At 37.3% G+C, this 25,395-nt stretch overlaps 1 protein-coding gene and 1 long non-coding RNA gene across 4 annotated transcripts; one reads left to right on the top strand and one right to left on the bottom strand.

The window, feature by feature from the left end:
• Window positions 1-458: 458 nt before the first annotated feature.
• Window positions 459-4,132, top strand: LOC122280479. The gene is made up of 2 exons (XR_006229917.1): window positions 459-2,514; window positions 3,119-4,132. It is a non-coding gene; the product is annotated as an uncharacterized LOC122280479 (long non-coding RNA).
• An 11,400-nt stretch (window positions 4,133-15,532) lies between these two features.
• Window positions 15,533-24,410, bottom strand: LOC122281240 (diacylglycerol kinase 1). 3 transcript variants are annotated; one of them, XM_043092596.1, is made up of 9 exons: window positions 23,927-24,410; window positions 23,475-23,538; window positions 21,332-22,820; window positions 20,169-20,532; window positions 19,405-19,481; window positions 18,322-18,441; window positions 17,466-17,630; window positions 16,823-16,960; window positions 15,533-15,928 (listed from the first exon to the last, which is right to left on the bottom strand). In XM_043092596.1, exons 3-9 carry the CDS (start codon window positions 22,502-22,504, stop codon window positions 15,779-15,781), a joined length of 2,187 nt encoding a protein of 728 aa, XP_042948530.1. In that variant the 5' UTR covers window positions 22,505-22,820; window positions 23,475-23,538; window positions 23,927-24,410; the 3' UTR covers window positions 15,533-15,778. The 3 variants fall into 3 exon arrangements, with proteins under 3 accessions (XP_042948530.1, XP_042948529.1, XP_042948528.1); XM_043092595.1 differs by lacking the exon at window positions 23,927-24,410 and having other exon boundaries at window positions 23,475-23,916; XM_043092594.1 differs by lacking the exon at window positions 23,927-24,410 and having other exon boundaries at window positions 21,332-22,830; window positions 23,475-23,916.
• Window positions 24,411-25,395: the final 985 nt, after the last annotated feature.

Below are 25,395 nucleotides of genomic sequence, written 5' to 3' on the forward strand. Positions count from 1 at the left end.
ATGTCTAATGGGGCAGGTACTATAGGTGGCTTTGTATCACGGTGGTGGAAGAAGATTAAACGGGGTTTTCTAAGGAATTAGAGAAAGAAGAATGGTTAGCCAAATTAACACTATAAGAAATATGGGCTTTTACCATGAATTTTTTTTTCCCAAACTCTACATCCATGGCAAATACTTAGCTTATAACATGAAAACTGTTTGTAGGAAAAAAAATATGATTTTTTCCACGAGATTATGTCCACGAGCAAGATTTGATGGAAAATAGTTACATACTTACCTAATGTCACAGACAGCATCTGTGGAAAAAGAAAATAACATTTTATCATGTAATCACATTGGACGATCAAAGATTTGTGATAAAAAAAAACATTTTACCACGTAATCAAGTTGCCGCAAATAAGTATTTTTTGAGATTTTAAATCTCCACCCTTGGATCACTTAGATCCCTAATTCCCTTCCATATTTCCCCTTGTCTGATCACCCCCTCCCTCCAAAGTCCAAATGCCGTATCTCCCCCCTCCCCCACAAATCGAAAACTCTGTCTCTCTCTCTCTCACTCTCTTTCTCTTTCACAACCGCCACCATAGAAGCAGCGCCACTAGCACGAGACGACAGATCTCTCTCCCTTCCATTCTCTTCTCTGTCTCTCTCTCTAGGCTAGGGCTCCGCTGCCGCCATCTCCACGCACGACATCATGGTCGCCCATAGCTTCTCCGCGTCCCTCTCTCACTTTCCCTTACATCGATCAACCCACGCTCACCCCCAACGTCTCCATCAAGCCGACAGCACCGTCCCTGCCTCGCTATGAATATTCCACCATGAGACAGTGAGATCCAACCGAGGCCCCCAACGCCAACAACCCAAGAATATTCCACTACACTGCTAAGAGTTGGTTCCCTTTATTTGCCTTAGTTTTCTCTCTTGTTATGTGTAAGTTTTTGAAGACTGAAGTGCCCCAAAGGTATTATGGAGTAAATTGCCAGTAGTCAGGGAAACTATTCTTTTATTTCGCTGCATTGTTAGTTTTTAATTCAATTCACTGTGATTGTTCTGCTTATTCTATTGACCTCCATTTCCTTGAAGCAAAATCTGATGATTGGTAACGACTGTATGTCATTTGCTTTCGTGAAAAGGGTTCTGCTTCAATCATGTTCTTTTTGTTAAATGTGAATTGGTCTATTTAACTTAATTAAATTAGAAACTGCTGTCATAATTAGTGCCAGGTCAATGCAGTTTTAACTTAATTTTGTTTCCATCATCTCATGAAAGAAAACATTTCATTGGTTCCTCATTTCTTAATGTATGTTTCTTCTTATTAAGTTTAGATCTAAATTACAAAATTTTCTTATTAAATTTATATCTAAATTATATGGTTTTTGTTTTCGCTGATAGTGTCCAGACACCAATTACCTCTTCATGGGGGAATATGTAGATAGAGGGTATTATTCCTCATTTCTTATGCTTGTTGTCTTGCTATATGAAATTATCTTTCCCATTAAATAAGTTATATGGTCAATTGATCTGTTTTTAATTTTCATTTCATTCATTTTCATGGTGATGGCTTTGGAACCTTGTCATGGTCCCAAAGTACATTTATCAATGTTGAAATACACATCTATTTAGTTCAACTAAAGGCCAGTTGGTTTAGCGAACTCCTACATTATCTTAGTAGTCTTTTGTGTGCTAGAATTCTTACAAACCTTGGCTCCAGAAAAGGTGTAAAATATGGGATTTCTGTTCAAAGTACTGTTATATAGCCTAATAGTTTCCTTTCCTTGCTTGTGAATGCTAAAGTTACTATGATAGAGACAATATCAACTCCTAGAATGGCAGTTACCTTTCTATACAGCATAAGAACAAGGAATGGCATTAAAAATCTCTTTTTACCATATTGCATTGGCTTGGTGTAGCATTAATACACCTTACTGATCTCTGTTTCTGAATTCTAGTCTTAAATTTATGATGGTAACCTGGATGCTTCTCTTTAGATGTTGAATTCTCACTCACATAAGTAGAAAAAAAAAATCTATAAATAGTTTCAATGGTTTGATTTTATTTTAGAGTTAATTTTTCTGTTTCTAACATTCAAAGTAATTGTTATATAGCCTAATAGTTTCCTTTCCTTGCTTGTGAATGCTAAAGTTACTATGAAAGAGACAATATCAATTCCTAGAATGGCAGTTACCTGTCTATACAGTATAAGAATGAGGAATTCATGATTAAAAATCTCTTTTTACCATATTGCATTGGCTTGGTGTAGCATTAATACACCTTACTGATCTCTGTTTTTGAATTTTAGTCTTAAATTTATGATGGTAACCTGGATGCTTCTCTTTATACGTTGAATTCTCACTCACATAAATAGAAAAAAAAAATCTATAAATAGTTTCAATGGTTTGATTTTCTGTTAGAGTTAATTTTTTAGTTTCTAGCATGTAGGTATGGAACCATGTGTGATAATAGCAATGGAGATATTGTCAAGACGGCATCTCGTGCTCGAAAGAGTGCTGTAGGGTTTGTTCTTTTGTCTTTATCAAATCTTTTTTTATTTTGATAAGTACTTTATTAAATCTATTGTTGAAGATTTCCTTTTCTCTAGTTTCTCTAGTTTTATTAGATTCTAGCACCTACACACCTAAGTTAGTTGCTGCACATCAAACCGGCCCTCTGATCATGCCATTCTCATCCCTTCAAACTCCAAGCCACAAATGCTATAAGGATTGAACTAGAATTACTGCAAGGCACTATAGCAGCATAATTTCAGCCCTTGTAACTCTCAGTTTTGAGTTCAGTCTTGTATATTCCTCCCCTTATTCAGCCTCTGTTTTGAAGACCTTTAGTTCCTCAGAATTTCAGTCCTTGTAACTCTCAATTTTGAAGACCTTTTCAGCCTCTCAGTTTTGGCTTTTTTTTTTTTGGGGGGGGGGGGGGGGGGGGGGGGGGGGGGGGGGGGGGGGGGGGGGGGGACAGATTGGGGATTAGTCTTTAAATTTACCACCTTGTTTAGTATGCATGAATATGTTCTTTGGACCTACATATTCATTTTAGAAAAATTAATGTGTCTATAATACTTTGAGCTAATAATTTTTTTTTTTCTCTTTGTTTTTTCCTTTGGCAGATTACTCAGGTTTATGGATTTTATGATGAATGCCTGAGTGAGTTATCGATACATTACCTTGGTTTAGGAGGTCATACTTGTAGTAATTTATACTATCTTTTACATGACAATATTATTCATTTTCCCTTTCATACCATATTTTAGATAGTCCTAATATATAGTTTGTGAACTTGATGAGTAGATAATGCATTTCATCTACCTATCGATGTTTTTGGACCTAAAATTGTAGATGTGATTGAACTTATAACTTTTGTGGTTCAAGCTGATGGAGTGTGTGGCTGTCCTGTTTGGGTTGTGCTATGTGACTGGTTGGGTTGACACATGGTTGTTTGGGTTGACATGTGGTTGTTGGTTTTATGAGTGTGGTTGTTCAGGCTGTTATATGTGGCTGTTTAGGCTAGTATGCATGGCTGGTTGGTTTGTTTTAATTACCGGGTGGTGTGGTTGCTTTTGCTTGAAGTTTGTGTGTGTGGTGGTATTTTCAGGCTGTTGTGCATTTATGAGTTTTCAAGTTGGTAAAGTGCATTTATGTGCATTTAAAAAATGAAGTGATCTTTTGTGAAAGTCTGAAGCTCCACTTTTTGAATGATTTATTGTACAATATATCATGGTCATACAAATTAAGGCTACATGGTTCTCATTCCTTCACTTGTAATTCTGTATTTACTAAACTTGACTCAATACACTCAATTCTGTCTTCTATATTCATTCCCTTATCCAGCCTCTGTTTTGAAGACCTTTAGACCCAGAAGAGGCCTTCCATCTGACTTGAACTGAGTCTTGTGGATTAAAGGAAGATCTCCAGTTATTTAGTAGACCAGTCTAGTGATATGTGAATTTAGTTTATGATTATACACTTGTGTTGGATTGAATTACATGGGCAGCAAGGTTTTTCTTGTAAACATGTTAGAAGAATTAACTAGTTGTTTTTTCGGAAGTGTCATTAGTGTCAATTTGAATCTTGGAGGTTTGTATATATTTTTTTGGCTTATATTTGACATTTTTTTATGCTCATTTTTGGCTCAGCCTCATCTTTTTTTACTTTTACAATTATTTTATCTTATTTTTCTGAATTCTTCTAGCATTTGCCGTGAAGACAACTCGCGGCAAATATCTTTTTTTTTTTGACGGGGAGAAAACTTTTCCCACAAATCTTCTAGTGGGTAATACTAATACCCACCAGTACCTCTTATAGTAATTGCTCCTACTCCCATAAGCATAAATGAAAATAGATATGCTTTTGCAATGAGTCACATTGGCTCTTGCTGCAAAATTTGTCGTGAGAAAACATAGGTATTGCCCACGAATTAAACCTTTCGTGGGCTATAAGGCTTTTTGCGGCGAGTTTTATGCCACAAGCTGCCCACAACAACAATTTGTGGGAGTAGAGTTTTTCCCACAATTTGTACATAATGCAGTAGAAAGAAAGCCTGGCTAATTTAGCAGAGAAATTCTATTCATCATTCTTTTTATTATCATCATCTAAACATCCTTGATGTAACATCAAATGATTGGCCCACAAGTATATAACAAATAAACTTCAATCATTTAATATAAATAATGGTATGGTGGGAGGATGATGATAAAAAAAATAAAGGTGAATAACATTACTACAATATAGCATGTTGATACCGAGGTAACGTTATATATATATATATATATATATATATATGTATATATTGTGTATATATATGTGTGTGTGTACGTTTTTGACATTTCTATTGTCTGAGTTTGTTTTCGGGCAGACACACTTGTGTATAGGCTAGCATTTTATGCAAAGGATAAAATTACTATTCCACCTTCATCTTTGAGAAAACAAACCAAGTTTGGTATGGACAATTTTTCTTTTTAATCGGTAAACAAAATTTTATTGAGCATAGAATAGATAAAGGACTAAGTATGAAGGACATATATAAGAGCGTCAACAATGCATGCGAGTTTAATGATACAAGGAAGACATGGAAAGGCATGCCATAAAAATCAATTAAAACAAACCAATGGAGTAAAGTAATAAAAAATAAACTTCTAAACTCATCCATTGACCGTTCTGGATCTTCAACACTTCTTGCATTTCTCTTCTTCTAAATACATCACCATAAATAAATTGGGATCATCTTTTATACTGTTACAATCTGAGAGTTGCCCTAGATGCCTCGCCAAGAAGTCAAGAGGTTGATTATTCCATTTTTTGGCATCATCCAAGCTAAGCCAATTCGAGCAAAGAAATCATTCCACAAGATTGTAGTAATCTCATAAGGAATTAATGGACAACGTACGAACTCTATGCTCTTTTTGCACATACAACACCAATTCATGATTATGATGTGGCGTTTTCGCATCAAAGTTTTGAGTTCTGTTCGACTGATTGTTTTGGTTGAAGTACTAGAATAAAATATTTTTGTATCAATATGTCTTGGTGTATCTTTTCGAGATAATCGATATATGAATAAATTTACATATAATTAGATATAACTATATTATAAATCTTAAAAATATCAATACAAGTTTTAAAAATACAATAAAAAGTAAAAACATTTCAAAAGTATATGCAAACCAATATGAAAGTGAACATAATAAATAGATTTTTTTAATAAATAATAAAACATAAAGAGATTATTTTTATTAGTAAGAGTACATGTTACTCCACAAAGCTAAAGAGACATAATAAGAGAAATTTTAAATGTATGGTCTACAAATTTTTGTTTACCCTGTTAGTTTCTAAAATTTTATATTTTAAAGGGTTTGAGCCTTGTCTTATATGGAGCTGTCAGTTCTTCACGTGGAGATGTCAGCATTTCTTTTCAAATACTTCAAGTTCCAACGCCAAATCTTATCTTTGTCTCTGTGCCTCTAGTTTTTATACTAGCATCTAGGTCTTCAACCTCAAAGAATATAGATTTTCGTTTGAAATACCTATTCTGGTTGGAATATTGGAATCCAACTGTAATGGCTCGAGACCAATTGGAACAATCGAAATTTGACTTGATATAGAACAGTGACCTACCTCATGCTAATTACTGTTCTTGTATGAAATTTTGGCCAGAATGAAATAGATTTCAAAAACTTGATTTCTATAGGTTGTCTAATGTGAGGATCTTCTCTAAAAAAGTTGACCATACAAAAAGATGGCCTTCATGGATGCTTTTGTCTTCCAAATACCCTTCCATGGAAATGCATGTGTATTATGTGTGGTTATGGCTTAATAGTTGGAGCAGATTGTGAACTTTCATTTTCTAGAATGGCGCTAAAAGATCTTGTCTGTAGCCCTCCCTTCATATGGGTAGAGTACACTAGATCATAGAACTCCAAAAAAGTGGCAACTTCACAATCATATGCATCTCTAAAGAATGTAACATTCCATTGGGAGTACTATTAGATATGATTAAGATGTCCGCAATGGAGGCCTCGTTTGTATACATAGTTCATATAAGATAAGATGAGATATTTTGAATAGTAGTAAATTTTTTTAGTTAAGATAGGATGTAATAGTTTGTAAAAAAATATGTGTTTGGATAGTGAGATGAGATAAGATAGTTTTAATTTTTGAGATTTGAAAAGTGTGTAGGTCCCACTATTTTATAAAGAGCCAAATTGTGCATTGTTTATATACTTTCACAACTATTCATGTTAGTTTTCACAGTTCACATACTGTTTATGTCAGTTTTGTACTATTCATGCACTATTCATTGTCAATTATTATTGTTTATTTAAGTAAATGTTTTTAAAATTTAAAAACGAAATATAGTATGTTTGGATAAGGAAAATTATTGTATGGATACAACATCTCATCTGTATCCAGTAACCAAATCAAGCCTGAGGCTTCTTTCATTCTTGCTATGCCCTATAATTGTAGATAAGCTTCCTTGAGTGCCCTATCGTCACACCATACGTTGTGCCAAAATTTGATTTTGGACCTATCACTCACCTCAAACTAGATAATTCTTGAATATGTCTGTCAACCTCTTCTTATGTATTTCCCTAGTCCCACCCCATATGGTCCACTTACCTCATTCAACACTATCCTCCTTATGGTTCACCATACTTTGATTCTATCGTAGCTTTCCATACTGCTCCCTATTCATTGTGGTATCTCCATAGCCATTTCCCAAGAAAAACTTTGTTAAAAGATTGCAAGTTTTGAATTTTCAATTTTCCTTTCAGGTTAGAAGAGCATACTGTGGTCCATTTTATCAAATGGAATTTAAACTCATTGTTCATCTCCCCACAATAAATCATGTTAAGGTTTCTCCATGCAATGAGGCACCTTGTGGGGAAGTGGAAATAGTCATACAAAATAGGTTTACAAGTTGGAAAGGGTACTACTTTTGATTAAAGTCACCCTACCGCCTCTGGAAAGATACATCTTCTTTCAATTAGCCAATTTCCATTCCATTTTCTCTAGTATTTCATCCTAAATAGATTTCAATTTGAATGGGACAACCAAGGAATGCCCAAATATTTCATCGGTAGCTGAGATATCTTACATTACAAAATGTAAGACATGCTCTCCACGTTTGAAACATCCTCTACTGAGACTCCTTGTGATTTAGCCAAGTTAACATTCAACTCTAAAACAACTTCAAAGCATAAAAGGAGTGCTCTCAAAGATCGAATTTGATCATGGATGGCCCCACAAAAGATTAGGGTATCATTGGCAAATAAAAGATGAGATATGTTAAGTGAGCTAGAATTTGCCTCCCTCATTGAGAATCCAAATAAGAACTTGCTCTTCACAACACCTAAAATCATCTTGCTAAAAGCTTCTATTACAAAAACAAAGAGTAGCAGAAATAGAGGATTACCTTGTCTCAAGCCTTGTGAGTTTTTAAAAAAGCCCTTTGATGTGCCATTCACCAAGACAGAAAAACAAATAGTAGAGATACACTGTTTGATCCAAGAACACCATTTTGATCCAAAACCACATCTCTCAAGCATGTGAAGCCCAATTGACTCAGTCATAGGCCTTCAGCTTACACGAGCCCCATCACTCCCAACTTGAGTCTACTATCCAAACATTCATTGGCAATAAGCATTGAATCAAGAGTTTGCTTATCTCAAACAAACTTTTGACAATGTCTTGTAAATTCCATTCACCCCATCACTCCCAACTTGAGTCGACTAGCCAAACATTCATTGACAATAAGCATTGAATCAAGAGTTTGCTTATCTCAAACAAACTTTTGACAACATCTTGTAAATTCCATTCACCAAGCTAATAGGGTGATAATCTTTGAGCTTTACAACCAGATTTTTTTGGGAATAAGAGTAGTAAATGTTACATTGAGACTCTTTTCAAACCTACCATTTACATAAAACTCATGGAAGAACCCCATTATGTCTTCTTTTGTCACTTCCTAACAAGTTTGAAAAAAGGCCATAGAAAATCCATTTGGACTTGGAGCTTTGTCACCCACCAAGCTTCATAACACTTTTCTGATTTTTGTTACTCCAAAGGCCTCTCAAGTTGTCCTGCTACTTGAGAGTCGAGTGTCAAAGTGAACCCATGTAGTCTTGGCCTCCAAGAGAATTGTTCAGAAAGCAAACTCTTGTAATAGTTGACAATGTGATTTGTGATCTCGATTTGGTTGGAAGAAGCTGCTCCATCAACCATCAACCATCAACGTCTCTATGACATTGTTCCTCCCAAGTTAGTCACCCGATGGAAAATTTTGGTGCATTTATCTCCTTCCTTCAACCAAAGTACTCTTGACTTATCCAAGCTATTTCTTCCAATAGAGAGACACTTTCGAGGTTCACAGTCACTTAAATTTTACAAGCCCTCTCCATTTCAAATAATGCCTTATCCTCCTCTACTCCCTCCAATCCTTTGAGTTCGTTAAAGAGAGTACTTTGATCTTTCACATTGCCAAATGCTTGCTCATTCCATGCCTTCAAATATTTTTTCAGATACTTTAATTTACATGGCATGATGTAACTTGAAGTGCCATGAAATTGATAAGAAGACACCATTGCTAGACTCTATTGAGAAACCCATATGATTTTAACCATATGTTTAAAAACTTGAAATAACTTAGGCCACCCTAAATACCTCCACAATCAAGGAGGGTGAGAAATTGAGTTGAGCACAACTAGTGAAGTCTCTCATGAATAAGTTCTGGATAATGTGTTGGTCATTTAGGTGATACTAAGAATCTATTGATCCTTGACTAGAAGGGGTGTTTTCAGTTGCTTGACCAAATGTAGGTGCCACCTGCAAAAGGAATATCTAGTAAATCTTGTTTAGAAATGAAGTTAGAGCATTCTCCCATTGGTGAATTGAAGCTAGAGTTTCCCAATAGTTCGCTCAGGAATCAAGTAACATTAAAGACACCACCAATATTCCAAGGTAAGACCCATATGCAAATTAGGTCAACCAATTCATCCGATAGTAAACTTCTTGCATGATCTAAGGTAGGACCATAAACCTTGGGGAATGCCCATTAATATCCATACACAACATTCTTGAACGATATTAAGGCAAGCAGCAGCGTAGCACCAGCACAGCGCACCAATATTCACAGCAGCAATTCATCATCACGCACTCACAGCAACAATCCATCATCATAGAATATTCCTCAACCATAGACTTTGCAAATAACCACGTCTCAATAACAGAATTGTAGACAGATGTCATAATATGAAAGGTTGACATATTTGGGTTGTTATTCATGTGTCTATAAAAAGGCACTCCTATGTATTGAAGAATATATGAAAAATGAGGAAAAGTTTTACGTAGTTTTTCTCCTCTAGTCATTTTATATTTCCATTGCATTAGTTGCTTTAACATGGTATCAAGAGCCTAGAAAGACCCACGTCTATGGCCTTTCCAGAGAAAAACTCACCTCCTCCTTCCCCACCTCCCCCACCTCCTCCGTCACCACCTTCTGTGTCAACAGCTATCATTACTTCCGCCTCTCATTTGGTAACTGCCAAACTCACACTCGAAAAATTTCCGTTATGGCAAGCTCAAATCGTTCTGTTTCTCAAAGGACATCAACATTTTGGCTTTGTTGATGGTACCCATCCTGCACCACCACTCACCATTAATAATGTTCCCAATCCCGCATACACCCAATGGTCCTTGCAAGATCAACTGATTATTTCTGCCATTAATTCATCGCTTTCCAATTCTGTTCTAACCCAAGTGCTTGATTGTAAAACCTCTCACGCGGTATGGGCAACCATTCAAAATCTCTTCTTTGCTCGCTCCTCTGCTCACATTATGCACACCAAGTATCAGTTAGCCACACTCAAAAAGGGTTCTGACTCCATCTCCGAGTATTACAATAAATCCAAAACTCTAGCTGCTAGTTTAGGAGCAGCTGGGTATCCACTCACTGATCTAGAATTTACAATAGAGTTGCTTCCAAGATTGGGCACCGATTATGAATCGTTGGTGCCCTCTTTACCCCTCGTCCAGATCCCCTTACTCCTCATCAAATCTTCAGCTATTTACTTAATCATGAGTCACGACTATCTCATCAAACCCAGACCTTGCTTTCGGGCACCTCTCTGGATGCTCACAATACAACACTACGACCTCTGCATCCTGCTTCATCCAATAGAGGTGGTCGCATTCCAATTTCCGAGGTGGTCTTCAGAGTTGTGGTCAAGGCTGAGGCACTTATACAAGTCCTCATGGTACTACTCATGCTCCCAACTAATTCACTAATAGACAATATACTCGTCCCTTATGTCAAGTGTGCCGCAAACCAGGCCATTATGCTATTTCATGCTATTATCGCTATGATCACACCTACCAATCCCCACCACCTCCATCTCTCATGGCTAATCTTACTTCCCTGCAAACCCCACCATATAACCCCACCACGGCTTGGTTCCCTGATATTGCCGCCACCCATCACTTCACCCCGCCATACACTAACCTCAACATTGACACTGCATCTTACCAGGACTCCGATCAAGTCAGTATAGGAGATGGCAGCACTATTCCCATTCAGAACTATGGCTTGACTCATCTTGCTACTTCTTCTGGCAAATTTCTCTTAAACAACATTTTGCATGTTCCTTTAATTTCTCGTAACTTGCTTTCAATTAGACAATTTTGTCATGATAATAGTGTCTTTTTTGAATTTCACTCTAGTTATTTTCTTGTGAAGGATTCTCGAACCCAGGTAGCTCTTCTTCGGGGTACCATTGAGAACGGATTGTATGTTCTTCCAACCTCCACCGTCCGTCCAAGCATCTCACTCTCCTATCTCTTCTCCTCAAGCTCTTTTTAGCTCACGGACTTCACCTCACCTATGGCATCTCCGATTGGGCCACCCCTCCTCCAGAATTACGAACCTCACCCTTCAACAACATAATCTTCCATCTACACGAACTAGGTCCACTCCGTGTATCTCCTGCCCACAAGCCAATGCCCACAATCTTCCTCATCCTTCATCTAGTTCCAGATCAACTATACCTTTTCAATTACTCTTTATGGATGTATGGGGCCTGGCCCTAGCGTTATCTACTACTGGATGTCACTATTATCTCTCTGTTTTAGATGACTTCTCAAATTACATATGGATCTTTCTCATGCAAACCAAGTCTAATGTTACATCTTTGCTCATGGCTTTTCTTCAATTTGTTAACAATACTTTTTCCACTAAAATTATGTTAATTCAATCGGATTGGGGAGGGGAATTTCACCCTCTCCATCCTATTTTTCAAAAAATGAGAATAAATCATCGCATCACAAGCCCTTACTCCCATGAACAAAATGGAAGTATTGAAAGACGTCACTGTCACATAGTTGAAACTGGTCATGCTCTTATGGCTCATGCTCATATGCCTCAAAAGTTTTGGGCCGAGGCATTTCAAACGGCTGTGTATTTGATTAATCGCATGCCTACTCCCACGTTGTCCAACAAATCTCCTTTTGAAACACTCATGGGTCACCCTCTAGATTATGATTTTTTAAGAGTTTTTGGGTGCACCCGCTGGCCCAATCTGAGACCATACAACAAACATAAAATGGATTATAGATCACTTCCATGTGTCTTCAAGGGTTATAGCCCAAACCACAAAGCCTACATTTGCCATTACATTGCCTCAGGTAGAACCTACATCTCACGAGATGTGATATTTCATGAAGACCAATTTTTGTTTCAGCCCAAAGACCATCCTAAGCCCACATCGGTCACCCAAATCCCAGCCTACCCGTTGTTGCTTCACCTAAACAACCCTCCTCACCCAACTCTAGATTCTTCAATTCCAACTCCAACTGCCAGCCCAACTCCCACGCCTAGCCTAGCACTTAACCCGGTCCAGTCCATCTCCTCATCTCAAACCAATTCTAGGGTTCTATCTCCATCCTCTTCTTCACACTCTAAGAACCGGCCGCCCTCTTCAGAAAACCCATCTCTCCTCCACCTCCTCCCTCACGGTCTACCACCATCATTCCCTCTCATCCTATGCAAACTAGATCACGATCCAACATACACTGTCCTTGTCGTCTCACCAATGGCACCATCCCATGGCCGCCCTCCAAACCCAGCAATTCGTCCACATCTCTCACCATAATCGGCTCCAACACTCATAGTCCCTCTACTCAAATGATTCCAGAGGAACCAACTTCATTCACTAAAGCGTCTAAACACCCTGAGTGGCACCGAACCCTGAATGTCGAGTTCCAAGCCCTTCTTCAGAACCATACGTGGGATTTAGTCCCTCCTTCTAGTCGATTCAATGTTCTGGGATCCAATTGGATCCTCAAAACAAAACACTGTGTTGATGGATCGCTTGAACGTTGCAAGGCACGCCTTGTGGCCAAGGGGTTCCACTAGCAACCCGGTTGTGATTTCTTTGAAACCTTTAGCCCTGTAGTCCAACCCGTTACCATTCGCGTCATCCTATCTCTTGCTGTCACCTCTAACTGGTCCCTTCATCAACTGGACATTCAGAATGCGTTCTTACATGGGGACCTTGAAGAAGCAGTCTACATGAGCCAATCTCCGAGTGTCGTGAATCCAAATCGTCCTTCATACGTCTGTAAGTTACGTAAATTGATCTATGGCTTAAAACAGGCATCTCAGGCCTGGTTTGCAAAACTCAGTGATCGATTGATTTCTCTTGGCTTTCATGCTTCTCGTTCAGATAGTTCCCTGTTCATATTCTGAAATAATTCTGATTGCATCTATGTCTTAGTTTATGTAGATGATATAATTATTACTGGGTCCAATAATTCATTGATTTCAGATTTTATTAATTCATTAGGTGTAACCTTTCCTGTTAAAGATTTAGGATCTTTACATTACTTCTTAGGAATAGAAGTCTCTAGGAATTCTTCTGGGTTATTTTGCACCCAAACAAAATATATCACTGATTTACTTGTATGCACAAACATGTATAACTCAAAATCTGTTTCCACCCCAATGTCGTCTGTGAAATTAAATGCTCTAGATGGAAACACATTTGAGGATCCTCAATTGTACAGAAGTATTGTGGGCAATCTCCAATACCTCTCTTCCACACGTCCCAACATCTCATTTGCAGTTAATAAAGTATGTCAGTATATGCACTGTCCTTGGCAACCCCACTGGCAAGTTGTCAAACGCATTCTGCATTACCTCAATAACACCCAGACTCTAGGACTTTTTTTGTCTCCAACCTCCTCTTTGCATTTATCTGCTTTCTCTGACGTCGATTGGGTTGGATGCCCTGTGTATTTCTTGGTAATCATCTAGTGGTCTGGGGTTCAAAAAATAGCCTACTATTGCTTGGTCTTCCACTGAAGCCAAGTACAAAACCTTAGCCAACACAACCTGTGAATTGATTTGGATTCAATATTTACTTTAAGAACTTGGCATATTTCTGGTCCAACCACCTACACTCTGGTGTGACAACCTTGGAGCCACTTACTTGTTAGTTAACCCAGTTCTTCACTCACGGACCAAGCATGTGGAACTTGACTACTATTTTGTGAGAGACCGGTTGCATCTAAGTCTCTTCAAGTGTCCTTCATTTCAAGCAAAGATCAATTGGCCGACATTCTTACAAAGCCTCTGTCATCAACCAGATTCTTACTACTTCGATCAAGCCTCACCCTAAAGTCAGTGCCGCTTGATTTGAGGGAGGGTATTAAGGCAAGCAGCAGCGTAGCATCAGCACAGTGCACCAGTACTCATAGCAGCAATTCATCATCACGCACTCACAGCAGCAATCCATCATCATAGAATATTCCTCAACCACAAACTCTGCAAATAACCATGTCTCAATAACAGAATTGTAGACAGATGTCATAATATGAAAGGTTGACAGATTTGGGTTGTTATTCATGTGTCTATAAAAAGGCACTCCTGTGTATTGAAGAATATATGAAAAATGAGGAAAAGTTTCATGTAGTCTTTCTTCTCTAGTCATTTTATATTTCCATTGCATTAGTTGCTTTAACAAACGAGCAAGCCACCATATAATCTCCGTACAATCTTCTAACTTTTCCACTACTATTTATCCCACGTCACTAAGATGGCACCATAGTTGCTTACAACAAGACAAGTTTCTAATAATGCTTGGGAGGATAAATTCCAATTTCTTTCCTTGTAAATAAATGAGTTTTCTTGTAGACAAACGGTATCTACTCTCCTACTAGGTAACTGATTTCTAATTTTGTAATACTTTTCCTTCTCATTCAACCCCCTTACATTCCATAAAACAATTTTCGGCTTCATTAAACAACATCCATTGCCTTTCTCTTCGATCTTCCACAGTTAGAACTCCTCTTCTACTCCATGGTTGACTGTCCAATTGAGCCTTTTTAATTCTTTAGCTCTCTTATTTGCTGAATTGATCTCATTTGATGAGCTAGAGTTAGTCTATCCAGCCTCTATAGCTGCAAGGAGGGCTATAAATTGATCCTCAAAACCATCACACAATATCTCCACACAATGTTAAATCTCTTGGATGTAGCTTCTCGGGTGCTGCGAGTTCACTGGCGTAGGTGCTTCACAATATACCTCTTCACTGACCGGAGGATTTGCTTGCACCTCACCCACCCCATCCGAGACAGGACACAACACTTGCCATTGCTCTCCCTCGACCCCATCCAAATCATATACGACCACGGCTTTGTCTGGGATTTCCCTTTCCTCCATATGACCCAATTCAGAAGCCCCACTCCAGAGGCTTTTCTAGTTATATGAATAGGACCTAATAAGGCTTTGAAATATACACAGAACAAAGGATACCACATCCTTCCATTTACTAACACTAAAGAAGGAAAATCTCTACCTACCCTATTACATCCTTCCATTCAAGCCTAAAACATGCTTTCTTATAGCCAAATTGCGTTAATGCCTTTATTTCTGGACCCAATAATGAATTGCCTTCCCATCTCTCAAACGGTTGAAGCCAGAAGAGTACAGAACATTGGATGTTAGCATCTCATCCTGGTCAAGCACAAAAATCTTGAAGAGAGAATTATAAGGGCTTCCTTCTATTGATGCTAAACAAAGGTTCATTTACAGCATGCCTTGTATAGAAGTAGCAATTTCATAACCACAAGCTATGGCATCGGCAAAACAGATATAAGCGGTTACACAAAACATGTGACACACCTTAATAACAATGAGTACTAAAATCAAAACCCTAATTACTTAATTTTGGGGGGGGGGGGGGGGGGGGGGCGCTAGCAAACAAAAAAAAAAAAAAACTCTAGGACAGTCTCAGCGCCATTTCTTGTAGGAGAGCTCGCTTCTGCGAGGCATTAATTATGTGATTTGTCTCAGCATTCTCAAGCACATCAGTGATAATGGCAGCCGCATGACCAAGAGGTTCCTCAGCCACCCTCTTCAACATGAAGGCCTGCAAAGTCCAAAGTAATTAGTAAAACAACCAAAGTGTACAGAAGTTTTTGAGTACTGACAAGCAAAGTTTTCGAGCAAATATTATTATTTTATTTTTTATTTTTTAATGTCGGGGAACCTCTCCAAGGCAGAGCCCTTCAGACCCACCCTTGTAGAGTAAACCCTGGTTCCCATGCACTGCACCCTCGGAAGTTTCCCTATACGGAATTAGTTAAATCGCTGACTTTTCACATGTTGAACCTTAGACCTTGAAGGGAGTGATACCCCAAGACCAAGGCCTTCACCACTTAGGCCAACCCCTTTGAGCAAATATTTTTTGAAAATACCAAGACATGATTTGGGCATCAGATCAAATAAATACCAGGGGGTGTGACCCCAAAGGATTGTTTACACCCATGAGGTGTTGAACCTTAGACCTTGAAGGAAGTGATACCCCAAGACCTCACCACTTAGGCCAGCCCCTTTGAGCAAATATTATTTGAAAATACCAAGACATGATTTGGCATCAGATCAAATCAATACTGGAAAAGTAAAAAATATGACAGATTGTGCAAAATCGACAAATTTCAAATAGATTTGGAGCAAAATCTGAAAGAATAATATTCAGTGTAGAAGAAGAAACCCTAATAACTAAAACATTTCGTTCATCATTTTTTTTCTTTTGTCATAATGACCTGTAAATTATTTTAATTAAACATTGAAAACAATTGTGGAAAAATGTTTCATAAAAGATTTAAGGATCTCAGTGATTTGATAATTGAATAATCTCAATTAATTAATGAATATCAGAAATAAAGAGCAAATTATGAAGATTGAATAATTGAAAATAATAATAGGAAACTATCTAATGGAATAAGGTGTGCGTGCATGAGAGAGAGAGAGAGAGAGAGACCTGGCCATGATGGGATATTTCCAATGTACAAGGATACTGAAACCAAGGCTCCCCATCAATTTGAACAGGTAATGCAGCTAAGAGCTGTATCTTAATGGTTTGCCCTTGTGCAAGTCTTCGAGCACGAGAAAGCCCAACCTGTTCCCAGTCAAATAACCAATTCAGAGGCATTTCACAAGATATAAATCTAAAAACGCAGCCCCAGTGGTTTTCTCAAGAACTTGGATCCAAGTTGAACTCATTTCGTATGATCAAATTAAGTAATGTTCGTATGGAACATTGAGCTATATTGGAAAATTAAACGTCGAAGGTGCAAGGGCAATTGGGTAATCTCCTACTCTGCCAAAAAGGGCAATGGCTTCACCTACAGCTTAAATATTATAAAACCAGACTTTACATTTTTTTAGCAGGATGAAGAGTGCTGTCATGAAGTCAATAAACTTTACTCAAATTCCCAACTAAATCCTCATGTTTTATCAGCTAGGAGACCGAAAGGTTAACATGTTCCTTTAATTTAAAAAGAAACTCGATTTAATGACAATAAATCAAATGCATGCTCAATCTTATACAGTAGGTGATAGAACTTATTCAAAACGCTCCAAAACAGGTCAAGTAAACGTGTACATATAAGAAACCAGTTTACCTGAAGTTTCCCAAGGTGCCATGTCCCCGATATGCTCACAACCTCAAGTATCTTATCATGCATAGATTGTGGATCAAAATTATCATAACTTTCATCCTCATTTTGCCATAGATCTACACCACCCATGTAGCTCCCAATGTTGGCAACAAGTACACCTTCTGCATCCTGCAAAGATTCAAACCCAATCATATAATTAAACACAGGAGCTGGAAAGATTTTAAACTTTCAGTCCATACTCACTACTCAGGATTGAAAATTATTTAAATGAGTATATATATATTTTTTTATAAGTATTTAAATGAGTATATTTTCGCACCAGAACTTAAGGATAACTCAGGGTTGGTGGCTACAAGGAGAAAATAAAGGATGAAAAGAAAACAAGTAAAATTGGTCTGGAAAAAGCAAAATATGCCAACAGAGAAGGTGGGGAACAAGAAGCATATGCTCCAATCTCTGATTATTTTATCAACCAATTGTAACAATCATAGAAACACCGAAGTTATTTATTCATAAGCGGGGGGAAAACTACAAGAAGAAAAGAGCTAACAGAGTAATTCACAGAAATTATTACGATTGCACCTATTGATAAATTTACAGACTCAAAATGTCCAGCATTTTCTTGGTTGAGAAGTAATCCATGCACCGTAGCGGGTCATTTACTTCATGAACCAACAACAATGCCGTGCAAGGAGATGCCATTTCAGTTGAATATCATTAGCTGACAGCACCCCAGATTTAAAAATCCATAAATATTTGGAATTCATTCATAATGCCAAAGCTTATCCACAAGCCTAGAGCCCAATCAGCATGGTGATGAGTTCTTAAACAATTCAACACAAAAATCAGTCTAACCCACCTCAGGAACTTCAACCTCAACCCCATCCACTTCAACAAGAACTTCAAAAGGAAAATCAGCAAATGTCCTATCCATTATACTCTTAGCGCCCTCTCTTGCATAAAGAACTTTATTCATAAACTGCACATTGGGAGTAAGAATTACACTTGGATAAAATAACCTGAAGACCAAACAATAATTTCAACAATATTTAAAATAATAATAAATAAATAAATAAATAACACAATCAAGCAGAACCTTTTGAGCAAAAAAAATAAAAAAATCAAAAACTAAAATAAAAGGGAACTATAATAAGACAGTGGTCTATCCTGGAAAAAATGTGATGTTAGTATATTACTTCTTTGAGCATAAAAAAGTGTGATGCTACTTTTTTACCCTTCCTTTCTAAGAATGTAAAGAGTCTATAGACTTGAGTCCTTGCTATTTCATGAACCAGGTACGCTGGAAACTGCAATGCTCTTCACCCCATTCTCCGAATACCAATCACGTCTCTAGTCAACAGACTTCAATAATGCATCAAAAACAAAACTTTGTATTTCTCTCTCTCTTTCTTCTTTCATTTCTTCCTTCCTTTTTTTTTTTTTTTTTTTGGTGGTGGGTTTTTTGGTGGTGGGTGGGGGGTTGACATCATTAATTGACATGCTCAACAAGAAAGAGTTCGTGAAAATTATAAAAGATTAAGAACTTAGATGTTTTGAAAATCTGAAATCAAGTAATTTTTTTTTATAAGTAATGCACTTATATTTGATAAGTAATTTGCAGACGATATAGATAGCATAATGCGCTTATATTCTTCAAACAATTTGATACATAGGTTGCACTACAGCCAAAAGATTCTTGTTATGTGTAAGAAATGAAATTTCAAAGAAGCTTGCAAGAATTACTAATTTAGGTAAGTTATTGAATAGAATAAAATATCTCGCACACTTAAAACCAGAGAAGTACATTCCTTTTCCTACACAAGGTATTTTAGACTCAGTTTTAAGAGAACATTTATCTGAACTTTATATAATTATAGTATGTTAAAATGAAAAGATCAAATACTAAGCATTAAAGACTTATTGTACTTCAAATTTAACTTACCTGGTTATAGAACTTCTCCGGATTTTCCTCCCGCAGATTATGAATGTCCAGAGCAACCTTCGCATCACACCCAACACCTGTAAATAATGCTTGCACAAATTAGTCACCAAATGCGTGAGAATATCCATGATAGTACACTGAGTTCTCCATAGATGGGAAAATATAGCTGTATACTCATGCAGGAAGTAGAGCTAAATGTCACTGGACCTATACATGAATCATACGCCAAAATTACCCATCAATCAACAAATATAGTGAGTTTAATTTAGTAAGCCAGTTTACGAAAATCAACAAAAATATAAGTAGCAAGATAACACGATTAAGTTTGCAATTAACGGTATATCATTTTTTTTTTTTTTTTGATAGATAAACTAACGGTAGATCATGTAAACCCAGAAATACAACAATTACAAATCCATAATGAAAACAAAGAAAGCTCATGGTATTTCTTCCAGCATTTATTTTTCCTTTTAAGCATTTTGATTAAAGCTGATAGATTTTTTACCCAACCCAACAAAGGGACCTCAGAAACCAGCAGTTGGCAGGATCAAAGAAGTGAGTCGAGCAAATTTATTAGATACTTGCCAAATCTCTAGTTGACAGTCTATAAATTCAAGTAAAATGTTGAACTTCAAATGCCTAAATCAGGTATACAACATTTCTGAACCAAAAATTTATCATCCGTTCCAAGGGGACACTTATCTCCACTGACAAGTATGCTATGTAACTGAAAAAAACTATATAAATAAAAAAGCCTAACATACCAAGATAATTGTTCATAAATTTTGGTGGGAGCTGCTTTCCTTCTTTATTTAAAATTGCTACCTTCCAACGGTCTAGAATAGTTACTGCAGCGTGTTCTATGTGGTGTAACACTGTACAAAGGCCTCCTTGCCTCTCCACTGAGCCCAAACCACCTCCCCAAGAAAGGACCCTGGCCAGATCATTTCCAGTCCCAGCAGGAAGAATAGCAACTGGAGGAGGAGAAACAAAATTTTGCTTGTCTATGGTATTCAACACCCAACCAACAGTACCGTCTCCCCCGCATATAAGAACTCTAAAGTGAGGCACCTTTCTGAATAAATAAAGACCCACCTCTGGACCCTCTGTTGAGCTCAACTCGAAAACCTAAAAGAATGTACCAACAACAACGATGATAAAAATCAATTGAGTAAAAAAATTAACAATTATAACAATAAAAATACAAAGTGAAAACACATCAAAGTTTTGTTAGGGGGCCACAAAAATATATCCTGAATAGTCCATGTTTATCAATTTATGCAACACCAAAGAAACTAACCATATAATGAATCATTCAATTTCCACTCACTAAAAAAAGCGATTTAACCCAGATGATAGCATATAGGTGCTTTAGCTTTCATGATTCCAATCAATTGATACCATAAGGGAGTATCTTGACCAACCTAGCAGCTATTTTGTCCCTGTTAATATCAAAGTGTACACCCTCATATGATAATGCAGGTTAAAGTCATGTCACAGTTCACACCACCTCAAATGTGAAATGTTGTCCAATGTTCATGCATCATACGACGAGGTTTTTCTTGTCTGTATAATCGCATTGTTTTAACAAAAATGTCAGTTTGACAGACTAATGAGTAATTTCAATGGTTTATACACTTAATAATAGCTTTAACATTGATATGCTGTATATTAATTATTCGATAAACTACATTGTGCATCATTTTCTGTGTCTAACAAAATACTACCACTAAGAAAAAACAGAGTCCACTAAGACTCTCATAATGTTTCTCTGAAAGCTCGATCTTGGCCAAAATGTCAGGAGAAGTTATTCCAAAAGCATTAAGGTGATACTTCCAGTTCTACTTGTTCAGGGAGAGGAAACAACAAGTTTATGCCTATACAAAAAAGTAAGGATCTGAGGGACAGTGTGATTGAGAAAATAAACCTGAACAGGATTCAAAAGCATATTTAAACGTCGTGCAAGTGAATCCCCATGCTGAGCCCCACTCTTCTTGTTGATGAAAACTAACAATGGCCTTGCATCTGGAGGCAAATCAATCAATTCATACCTCTGTTTCATACTTAATACCTGAGACTCATCCCTCTGATTGATTGAAGAACTTCTTTTGTAATTGGGCTTTGAATCCAGTTTATTATCTACATGACCATTTTGATGTTGAACCTCCACATTCATGCTAACATCACCATTTTCATCCATTGCATGAGAACCATCACTAATTTGATGAGTATCGGCAGTGCTTTCTGTGGAAATGTCCCCAGTACTACCACTATTTCCAGTTTCAACAGAGGATTCATTTCCATGCTTGTACTTCTTGCTCTGACTCCGTATAGTTGCACGCACTGAAGATGCTATCTCATTGGCTCCATGAGTAAGTGAGCTTAAAAATCCTCCTGTAGATGTCTGGTTTAACTTCTTAACATAGAGTGGTGATAGAATCAACCTTCTGAATGGCCCTAAATCGCATACATCACCATTTTCATTAGACGCCATATTACTGTGGCAATCTACATGTACCAATCTTTGACACCACATACAACACCATATAGGGGATCCACCAAGGAAAGACGCACTACATGGTTCCTCACAGTAGCTACAAAAAGAAGCTCCATCAGGCTGATCTGTAATCTCTGCCCAACGAACAGCCCACTGGTGCATCACATGCTCATATCCAATCATAGATACACATTTACAATCCTTATGTGCGATGGAGGAGCAGCTTAAATGTGCTGCCACACCACAAATGTCACAACGGTGTATAAAACTGTCTGAAGTCGCCAAAGGCCCCAGAGTTTGAGAAGGGTATGTGGATTTCAAGCAGACACAACAACTTAAATTTTTTCCACGAGATACAGATTCTAGAATCCAAGCATGAGGAGTTACAGGCACTTTGTGCCTTGCCTTTGGATTTTTCTTTGACCTGGCTATGGCTTTCATCCAACTTAGATTAATGTTTCTCCTCCACTGAAATGCCGTATAGGCAATAGTTAAAATTCCAACTAGGGCGGCAACAAAAAAAGATATAATGAATAGCCGATCCGTTGGATTCTTGTTGTTCCAAATGGGAAATAACATCTCAACATCTCTGAATTCATCCATTTCTCCACCAAATAAAAAACCAACGGAATCACTATAACAACCTATTTATATTTCTGCCAATAAAGTGCCATCATGAGTACCAAGCTTGAACCAGCTTCCACACCAGATTCACCGTCCAAAGAATTAACTGATGGTGCCAAAAAGAGTCTAACAACGTGGAGAAAATATGCTACTCAAAGCAAAGATAATGTTCAAACAAAGGGTGCTTTTCTCAGGCACGAATTCCTCCAAAGCACCTGCTTTCAATCCCAATGGTGGTAACCATGAAATCCTATGTGTTGATAAGCATTTGGAGCCCAAGCTAACATCCACATACCTGTAGAACACTTGAGTTACGCAAGTAATAACTTTCAGTGACATATGATTCACATTAGTTGCAAATTTCTTCGCAGTTGAAAATTATGGCCAATAAACAATTTATAAGTTATAAATTCTTAAACATAAAAGCTGATAGCGTTCACAGCTTCAGCGGCATTACAGGATATATCTAATAGTTTCACAGCATATGAGAATGGTGCATTCTTTTCAATCACATACGAAAACTATGTCATAAAACCTTAAAACACAAGTGCTCCTTTTGGTTGGTGAGAATCTTGCAAAAAAACAAAAAAGAGGTCTAAACTTTGGATCGCTTAGATTGCATAGAAAACCAATGCCTAAATTCCTGACCGACCCTAATAAAACCACACAAGTTAGAGCAATGGGACTTAACTGTACTCACAGTATATTAGGGCAAGCTTTGCAGCCTTAGGAAAAGTGGAAAACAAAGCAACAGAGAAGTCAGACTCGAAACTTGCCCTCTCTTTCCTCCCGTTTCTCCACAAACAAACAGAAATTCGAAAGGAAATAATAAAAAAAAGGGAAAACTAGTATAAAAATCAATAAGAATACGATTAATTAATTAAACACCTCCTTGACAACGAATTAAATATATAAATATATTTATATATAAAGAAGAAGAGGAACTTACAGCAACACACAACGACTCAACGAGAGGGATGGATCGGGTCGATCAAAGCCAACACTCGGTTGATCTAGAAACAGAAAGCGCAAACCTAGTCATTTAGACAGAGACGACGAGAGAGAATCGAAGCAAAACCAAAATCCAAATCCAATATATATATATATATTTTTCCCTTTTCCTCTCTATTCAAATCTGTTTGAAATTAAAGTATTAATAACTTTAAAATTTCAACTTTTGTTTTTTCCCTCTCTTGCTCGCTTTTGGAGATTCTTGTAGACACCGCAAGCAGGCACATCGAATAGATACGAACAGAATAGACTTTCCCGAGAACATATGTATTAGTAAACAAAAAACAAAAATGAGTTCTTTGGAGAGGGATCCACGCGGCGGACAGCCAGACCATTAGGGTGGCGAGCGTCCTTTTGTGGGACCCTAAACTTGCTTTTTTAGACTCGTACCGTACGCGCCATATACACATACATTAGACGAGCCCACGCTTTCCCTATCGTCTCTTCCATAGAAAATCGAACGCAGCTTTCAACAAACAGATACCACCCACAACTTTGCTCCACCTACTACTGGGTACCAGCTTTGTGTCCTTGCCCAAATACTGAGCTGCTTTGATTTGCTTTCTCTCTAAACGTGTTTTCCCTGCCAACAAAATCCAGCCCTTCTTCAGTGCATGTAAAGATGGTAATTGCAGAAAGATCAACAAACCCATCGATTACCAACAGCTTGCAAGCAATTGCTTCACCCACGATAGTCAACCACGAATCTTTATGCCCACACGGCACCCCCATCTTATTGTATATTGAACTCTTCCCACTATTCGTTATAGTTCTCTCCTTTTGCAGGTGATAACTCTTACGTCTTCCAAGATTCTCATTTGAGCTTCCGACCCAAATCAGTTTCTCAATCTAGAGAGAAGGGCTTATGGGAAAACGGCACTCCTGTCATATTCCATGTATAAAGATAGGCAGTGGATGAGACCTCGTATTATTTGAAAATAAAAAAATTTTATTTTTTATAAATTTTTAATAAACATTTTTTTAAAATATAGGTTATGAAGTTTAGTTCTATTAAGACGTTATGATAATTAAATAATAATTAAATAAAAAATTAAAAAAATATATTTTTGTTGTAAAATAATATTGTTGTAAAATAAATTGTATGACCACCTTGAACTAGCTGATATATGCATAGTGCATAGTGCCAGCATAGTACTGCATAGTAACTGATATAGTGAATGGCCGACATAATGCACAGTGTATAGTGCCAGCATAGTACTGCATAGTAACTGGCATAGTGAATGGCCAACATAATGCACAGTGCATAGTGCCAGCATAGTACTGCATAGTAACTGGCATAGTAAATGGCCGACATATGCATAGTGCATAGTGTCAGCATAGTACTGCATAGTAAGCTAGCATAGTTCCCTTTGTACGCCTATATATATCGTTAAATTCTTTAAGAAATTCATAAGTTTCATAACTTCTCTGAGTTCTATCTCTCTCTCTCTCCTTTTAGAAAGTTTTATAATAAATCTATCTCTCTCTTTCCTTTTCGATAGTTCTATAACACGTTATCAGCACGAGAGTTCTGACGATCTTGAAGCTAATAGTCCTCTACTTCAAGTAAGTCTTTCAATATATTTTTTGTAGTTTTCAAAATGAATATGAAATATTAAACATATTTATGTTCCTGATTTATATATGTAGAAAATGTCAAATCTTACAAAATTGGAATTCGTTGCTCTTGACATTTCTGGGAAAAATTATTTATCTTGGATCCTTGATGCTAAGATCCATCTGGATGCAATGAATCTGGGAGATACAATTAAAGAAGGAAATCAAGGGTCCCTACAGGACCGTGCTAAGGCAATGATTTTCCTTCGGCACCATCTTCATGAAGAATTAAAAAATGAGTA

The sequence above is a fragment of the Carya illinoinensis genome, chromosome 11 (assembly GCF_018687715.1).
Source record: "Carya illinoinensis cultivar Pawnee chromosome 11, C.illinoinensisPawnee_v1, whole genome shotgun sequence".
NCBI lineage: Eukaryota > Viridiplantae > Streptophyta > Magnoliopsida > Fagales > Juglandaceae > Carya > Carya illinoinensis.